This window comes from Arachis ipaensis, chromosome B01, assembly GCF_000816755.2.
Source record: "Arachis ipaensis cultivar K30076 chromosome B01, Araip1.1, whole genome shotgun sequence".
NCBI lineage: Eukaryota > Viridiplantae > Streptophyta > Magnoliopsida > Fabales > Fabaceae > Arachis > Arachis ipaensis.
Window position 1 is genome coordinate 13,683,018 of NC_029785.2, and position 8,790 is coordinate 13,691,807.

Genomic DNA, 8,790 nt, shown 5'->3' on the forward strand with positions numbered 1-8,790 from the left:
ATATAATCCAAACAACATTTATTTTACTATAATCAATTTTGATATAAAGATTGCCAAACATAAATCACGTTAACTCAAACTTACTTATCATCAAAATCAATTTTGTAAAATCAATTTTATGCAAACTCCCGTTTGCAAACTGTAATCCAAACACACACATAATCTCCCTATACTTAATTAAGAATCCACGGGTTCGAGTCTCCATATCTTCGGTAAAAAAAAAAAAAGAAGAGATTAAAATAGATATGTTTGATCAATTAGTATGGGGAGACTATGCCATTTGATCTATTACTCATTGGCATCTATCAACCTTTTTGAGTACTAAATAATTGATCAAACATATCGATTTTAATCTCTTCTACCAATCTTTTTTATATACTAATTGCATGCTACAAGTTTGAATTATTGATAATATTAATATTTTTTATTATTTTAAATTTAAAAAAATACATGACGGCAAGCGTGGTGCCCTGCTAGGGTTTATGTGCTCCTTTGGAGTGGCTCTTCAAAATTTTCAACGGTGCAGTGTTCAGACTACACAATTGAATATGGAGGCAGGAACGAGAACTGTCAGAGGAGAAAATTCAGTTAGCGATGGAGAGAGCGACAATGAGGTACTAATCGAGGAAGAGGACATCAGAAAAGGGAAGGAAGCATGCACTAAAAGCCTCATAGGCCGTGTGTTTGCGGACAAAAAGTTTTCTGTGGGAACTATGGAGAACGCATTCAGATCCATATGGAGTAGACCAGAAGGATTCAGAGTCTCGGATAGAGGAGGGAACAAATTTCAATTTTTCTTTGAAAATAACAAGGATTTGATGCGGATTGAAAAAGGTTCTCCATGGCTATTTAAAGAATATATCCTTCATGTGAGGAGATGGAACGACTCTGATCGAAGGGAGGAGGGTGAGCTGCAAGGGTTCCCGGTATGGGCTCAATTTTGGGGCTTGCCAGAATGCTATAAAACTATAGAAGTTGGAAGGAAACTTGCTGAGAAAATTGGTGCGGTTATGGAGGTTGGCTTCTACGAAATGAAGGGTGGAGAATCCAGGATACTCAAAGCAAGGGTGGAAATGGATGCATCCAAAAAACTCAAAGATCACGTCTGTGTGATTGGCCCTGAACAACACGCTGTTGAAATTGGTGTGCGGTATGAAAAGTTTGGGAGATTCTGCACCTATTGCGCACGGATAGGGCACGAGTCAAAGGGGTGTGAATTACTCGCTACGGATTCAGCAATGAACTCAGTGCGGCAAGACAAAATTGGAGATTGGATAAAAGCTGACCAGATGGGTAGGAGGATTGAAATTGAATGCAATGGTTATAATGCGTCTGGTTCTAACTTGAATGACCAAGGGGACAGACCAAAGAAAAAACCTATGCCTAATTGGTTACTTAATAGCCTCTCAAGTCTCTCTATGAAAGAAACGGTAGGAGCGAAAATGGCCCCAAAGGTGACTAGTTCTCATTCAAAGAGCAACTCGTTGATGGAGAATTCAGGAGCGAATTTGGTAGACATAACCTCAGCAAGTACCAAGGAAACACAAGAGGGAGTGCAAGGCCTTATGGCTGTAGAAGAGATTCAAAATGTCGATCAATCTGATTCACAAATAAAAGAGCGATTCAAGCTCAAGCAGATGGCACGAAGAAAAACAGAGGTTTCTCACATCAAAGGTGGGGTGAAGAGAAAATTCAATGAGAAAGAAAATATAGAACCGCACAAAAGGATTTGCCTGGAAGAGATCCAAAATACTCGCGAGGAGGTGGAGGGCACCGGCCGTCAAACGGTGCCCCAAGAGTCATGAGAGTTCTAACGTGGAATTGTCGGGGTTTGGGGAGACCCCTGACATTCCATAATCTTAAAGGGATATGTAGATCCCACTCCCCCGAGGTTGGTTTCATCTGTGAAACAAAAAACCAGCCTTGTCGTGTGGAGAACAAGTTAAGGGCATGTGGTTTTGGCGGTTGTTTTCTGGTCAATCCTAATGGCACAGCAGGTGGACTAGCTTTGGCATGGAAAGAGGGCACTGAGGTGGTAGTAATGAACTCGAGTGATTTCTTTATTGCTGCAAAAATCAAGGATGTTACTAGGCAGGAGGAATGGGAACTAATTGGTGTTCACTTTAGTAGCATAGAACAGGTCCGGCACCAGCAATTTGAACAACTCAAACCTGTCCTTCAACAATTTCAAGGCAAAACCATCATTCTTGGTGACTTTAATGCTATCGCAAATACCCAAGAAAAGGAAGGTGGATGTTTGACTTCGGAACCTGCTATGACAGCTTTCAACTCCTTTATAGATGACAACAGTTTTCTAGATCTTGGAATGGTTGGAAGACCGTTCACCTGGTCAAATAGAAGGAGAGGACAAGAGCTTATCCAAGAGAGGCTTGACAGGGTACTGGCAACATTGGAGTGGTGTGAGTCTTACCCTACAGCTACAGTTCTCAGACTTCAAGAGGACGGATCTGACCATGCCCCTTTACTGCTGGACTCTAATCCTCCTATGGAGAAAACAAAACGCAGATTTAAGTTCCAGGAGAGATGGTGTTGGAATGCTGAGGTAAGGGGAATAGTTGAGGAGACGTGGAAAGTGGAAGTTGAGGGTTCTCCTATGTTTATTCTTGCCCAAAAATTAAAGAAATGCAGACATTCACTTGTGCAATGGCAGCAAACTTCTCAGTCAAATTCCCTGCAACAAATCCGGGAGCTCAAGGACCGTTTAGAAGAGCTGAGATCCTCTGGAGTTCAAGGGGGCGAGCAGGTTCAGGGGATTGAAAAGCAGCTTGAGGTGGCCTACCTAAATGAGGAAAGCTACTGGAAAGATAAGTCAAGAATAAAGTGGCTAAAAACAGGGGACCGGAACACCAAGTTCTTCCACCAATTTGCTCGAGTCAGATGTCGCAGTAATAAGATCTGGAGTTTGGTTGGTGAAAATGGGGTGGTGGCATCTACAAACGAAGGTATCGCGAAAGTAGCAGAGGACTACTTCAAAAGTATCTTCTCTGCCTCTGCTATTCAGGATCCGAGACAGGAATTTGAAGAGTTTGTACCGAAGGTAACCCCAAGTATAAATCGGAAACTTCTGCGGCCAGTCTCTATGGAGGAGGTTAAAAGAGCAGCATTTAGCGTGCATCCTCAGAGTGCCCCAGGAGATGATGGATTTACAGCAAAGTTCTTTCATACATTCTGGAGCATTGTGGGTAGAGATGTTTTCTCGGCTGTGAAGAGCTTCTTTCTAGGAGGCAGATTACTCAGGAGCTTCTGCAAAAATCAAGGATGTTACTAGGCAGGAGGAATGGGAACTAATTGGTGTTCACTTTAGTAGCATAGAACAGGTCCGGCACCAGCAATTTGAACAAATCAAACCTGTCCTTCAACAATTTCAAGGCAAAACCATCATTCTTGGTGACTTTAATGCTATAGCGAATACCCAAGAAAAGGAAGGTGGATGTTTGACTTCGGAACCTGCTATGACAGCTTTCAACTCCTTTATAGATGACAACAGTTTTCTAGATCTTGGAATGGTTGGAAGACCGTTCACCTGGTCAAATAGAAGGAGAGGACAAGAGCTTATCCAAGAGAGGCTTGACAGGGTACTGGCAACATTGGAGTGGTGTGAGTCTTACCCTACAGCTACAGTTCTCAGACTTCAAGAGGACGAATCTGACCATGCCCCTTTACTGCTGGACTCTAATCCTCCTATGGAGAAAACAAAACGCAGATTTAAGTTCCAGGAGAGATGGTGTTGGAATGCTGAGGTAAGGGAAATAGTTGAGGAGACGTGGAAAGTGGAAGTTGAGGGTTCTCCTATGTTTATTCTTGCCCAAAAATTAAAGAAATGCAGACATTCACTTGTGCAATGGCAGCAAACTTCTCAGTCAAATTCCCTGCAACAAATCCGAGAGCTCAAGGACCGATTAGAAGAGCTGAGATCCTCTGGAGTTCAAGGGGGTGAGCAGGTTCTGGGGATTGAAAAGCAGCTTGAGGTGGCCTACCTAAATGAGGAAAGCTACTGGAAAGATAAGTCAAGAATAAAGTGGCTAAAAACAGGGGACCGCAACACCAAGTTCTTCCACCAATTTGCTCGAGTCAGATGTCGCAGTAATAAGATCTGGAGTTTGGTTGGTGAAAATGGGGTGGTGGCATCTACAAACGAAGGTATTGCGAAAGTAGCAGAGGACTACTTCAAAAGTATCTTCTCTGCCTCTGCTATTCAGGATCCGAGACAGGAATTTGAAGAGTTTGTACCGAAGGTAACCCCAAGTATAAATCGGAAACTTCTGCGGCCAGTCTCTATGGAGGAGGTTAAAAGAGCAGCATTTAGTGTGCATCCTCAGAGTGCCCCAGGAGATGATGGATTTACAGCAAAGTTCTTTCATACATTCTGGAGCATTGTGGGTAGAGATGTTTTCTCGGCTGTGAAGAGCTTCTTTCTAGGAGGCAGACATTTCCTCAATTTTTCCACCAGCCATTACCCAGCAAATTTTAGCAGTAAAAATTGGGGAACAGAGGGATAAGCTTACTTGGTTGTTTCACAAATCAGGTAGATATGAAGTCTCGTCTGGTTACAGAATAGCCTTTACGTTCAACCACGAACCAACTGAGTTGCATCCACACCTCCAGCAAAGACAAGGGATTTGGCGTGACCTCTGGAAGACTAAAGCTCCACCAAAGATCCTCCTTTTCCTCTGGCGTGCTCAGCATGAAAGGCTTCCGACTATGGAACTGCTTCACCAAAGGATCCCCTCAAATTTGGCTACCTGCCCACGGTGCCACACAGCCACGGAAACCATCATACATTGCCTATTCTCTTGTGAGAAAGCTAAAGAAGTGTGGAACAGAAGCCCTTACCATGGAATTACTGCTGGTGAAGAAGAAAATCTGTTCTTCAAGTGTTGGGAGGCGAAGAAGAAACACTTAATTCTTAACCCAACTGAAGAGCAAGACCTAGCCTCATTAGGGATTTATTGCTGGTGTATTTGGCGGTCTCGCAATGACCACGTCTTCGGACAGGGTGCCAAGACTCCCCAAGAAGTGGATGGCCTCGCGAGAAGGATGATTAACTGGGTCTCAACAGCTGCCAACGAACCCCAAATCTGAGTGGGTCTTCTTTTATCTTATCTCTCTGTATTGCAATTTTACGTTAATGCTCTATGTGTAATGAGCCTTAGAGAGGCTACTGTCTCTCTCTTCTTTTGTCTTTACTAAGTCACATTTGGACAGTTATTTCCTTTTTTTGCTTAAAGGAATAAAGTATCTAATTTCTTTGGAAAAAAAAATTTAAAAAAATACATATATTTCGTTTACGGTATAAACGAGATATTTATCTCAAGATATACACATTTCGCGTTCACTTCGCTTATCTCATTTACCGTGTAAACGAGATACATACAAAATTATTTCGTTTACACTAGAAATATTTATTTCGGTAAATATTTTTTAAATTATTTATTTGAGTAATTATTATATTTAATTTATTTATTAAAATAAAAAATTCCTTGGTGAACTTAGTTATAAAAAAAAATTGGATGTGTAGTATGGACTCCATATCAAAATAGAACTATGCTCATTTGGGCTCGGAAGGCCTAGAGGAAGTGAGTAACCAATATACCAGTTTTTTGTTTTGTGGCCTGATAATGAACAAAATTGGTATTACAAAAAAAACATTCCAAAGAAAACAAAAAAAAAAACAAAATTTGTAATATTGTAAAAAGATTATGTTAGTTTGAGGCTTTGAGCCAACTAACACGATCCACCATAAATAAATCAACTCAAAACAGTGCAGCAACACCCTAAGTCCCTAACCCTAATCACAATTAGAAAAAACAAAATAAAACACTGCACTGAAAAAAAAATATTTTCATATAATATTTCCATTAAGATTAATAGAAATTAGAAACAAGAAAAGGACTAGAGCAAAAGGCATTTTGTGCTCGTTCCAGTTTGGGAAAACGCCCACGAATCAAATGCAGAATCAAAATTAAAAAAGGTCCCTTTGGGCTTTGGGCTTTGGGCTTTGGGCTTTGGGCCAGTTTCATTGTTACCGATACCTAGAAAAAAGAAAAAGAAAAAAACCCTTTTCTTTTCGTGTAAAAATAATATAACAAAAAGTTTCTTTAATTAATTAATATAAGTTAAAAATAATTTTTGTTTTGGTAAAGAGTGTAAAATAATTTTACATTGAAGTTAAATTCTAAGTTGAACATGGAGGAAACAGAAACTATTCTTTTTTCTCAAAGGTAGTAGATTTTATTTCCGTGAAAATAAAATAGATGGTGACATGGATGGAAAGAAAAACTATTTTGCTAACAATTATTATTTATTATTAAACACTCATAAAGACGTACTTTTTACTTTTAACTAATTTTTTTATCACTCATTAACAAATTTTGTTAAATTCTAGTCCTCTCACATTTATAACAAGTGCACATAAAAAACCATACACATATATAAAATACATATTATAAATATATATAATAATACATTTATTTATAAATAAATATATCATAATTTATTTGGTAAGTAATTTTTTATGTGTATATAATCATTAAGAACTATTTAGTAAAATATATACAAAATTTAAGTTTTTATATTATTGTTAAGTAATAAATTTGAAAACATTCATTGAACATAATCCATGTAAATCAAATAAAAAAATATCAGACACCATACAAAAAATACATTCAATAAATGCCATTAAGTTTGTCTTAATATTGGGTTTGACTCTTTTGTAGAGCTCAGCCTCTTCCATTTACTCTCTCTCTCTCTTTTCAATCCCAATTTATATTGACCTAATTTTTGCAGACGCATGCGGCTTCTTTTAATTGCGGAACCATTCAATTCTCATCATTTTTGCGTGCAATGATCCCAAATCCATAGATATTTTCCATCTTCATCCATAAACTTTGATTTTTTCTGCAAATTTGTATTTTTTTTATTTTATTTTTATTCATAAATCAAAGAGATACAAAATATTTAATTTAGCCACTTTAATTGTGTCTATTGTCATTTTTGTTTCAAATAAAATTAGATTTTTGTCTGGTGGAGTAGAGGAGAATAGATCTGAGATCTTGCACGCAAAAATGATGTCAATTAATGGGTTCTAATTTTTGCAAACGCATGCAGTTTCTTCCAATCGCGGAATCCATTCAATTCTCATCATTTTTGCATGCAATGATCCCAATTCCAAAGACATTTATCGTCTTCTCCTTGTTTCATCTATGGACTATGATTTCTTCTTGCAGATCTGCATTTTTTATTTTATTTTTGTTTATAAATCAAATGAGATGTAAAACTTTCAATCTAGCCGCTTTGTGTTTATTGTCATTTTTGTTTCGAATAAAATTAAATTTTTCGTTGGTGGAGATGGAGGAGAATAGATCTGAGATCTTGCACGCAAAAATGATGTCAATTAGTGGGTTTATGGATCAGAAGCCAAGTCAGAATCCTACTAATTAACTTATAAGGTAGGTTTTTTTTTTCAATATATATATATATAGTGAAGCTCTGGTTTCAGATTATGATGAAATGTCATGTTAGTTGGTGTTAAATTGGATGCTAATTAAAGATGGTTTGTGTCTTCCATCTTTCTAAGTGATGATAAAAAATTTAGTACTTTTTCAGACATAAATTTAGTATTTTTTCAAACATTGCTCCGGTTGAAGTAGGTGTTGGAATTAAGTTTTACAATAATTTAATTAGAATGAGTAAATTTTTGGAGTAATAATGAACTAATGAAGTAAATGAACCTTAGCAGAAATGGTAATTAGTTAGAATATTTAAGAATTATATTTGTTTTGTTGTTTTGATTGATATGAGTTTAGAGAAGTTGTTCTTATAGAGTGATAGTTGAGAAAAGTGTGTTTAATTTGTATCTCACCATATTGTGACAGAGGCAGGGAAAAAAACTTGTGTTTGGGTTACAGAGAGGGATATAGATTCTGTATCCCAGACCTAAACTTTTTAATGAATTTTTATTTTTGAGCATGTTCTTATTTTCATAATATTCCTATTTTTCCTCCAGTAACTTTATCATCAACTATTTCACTCATTCTCCTGCACTACATGGTAAATAATTTTATCCAACAGATTAGATTACTTCGATTAGAAAAAGCTAAACCAAAGAATTTCACTTTCATCCAAATGAGGAGAGAGATGTAAAACCATTGTAAGAATAGTAATAAAATTTTAATTCACAATAATTTTGATGACAATGTCAAAAGAATTGTTGTGTAGTTAGTGTTTGATGTTTTAGTGTATATGATAGGGTAAATAAAAATAAAAAACTAATAAAAAATGTATGTCATGTATGTTCTAAGTGTTTTGGTGAATGATATCCAACCCCCTCTAAAATAACATGTAAGTTACCCTTCATTATGTGTCACATTATAATTGGTTCTTATCTTAACCATAGTTGGGTTATTTTATAATTTATTATTCTTAAAATATCAAAGCTCCACTACCGTTAATTGAAGCACATTCCACTCCTCTATTCTTTGTTTATCACTTCATCACCTAGATTTGGTCCTTCTAAGCACCGTCGCGTTCGTGACAAGAAGCGCCAACGTCATCGCCATGCCCTCCCACACAACCTCTCTTTCTAGTATAGCCAGCGCCTCTTTTTGCCGTGGATCACTGCTTACCCACATAATTATTGATTAATTTGGTTATTATATTTTTTTATTAAAAAACATATCTTTATTTAATTACGTGATGGAACATATATTTATATGTAAAATATAATATAATAAAATAAATCTATTCAAAGTATTTAAAAGTATAATTAAA

The 8,790-nt window shown here is 37.0% G+C and overlaps 1 protein-coding gene across 1 annotated transcript; it reads left to right on the plus strand.

The window, feature by feature from the left end:
* Positions 549-1,805, plus strand: LOC107646796. The gene has a single exon (XM_016350953.1). The coding sequence runs from the start codon at positions 549-551 to the stop codon at positions 1,803-1,805; it is 1,257 nt and encodes a 418-aa protein (XP_016206439.1).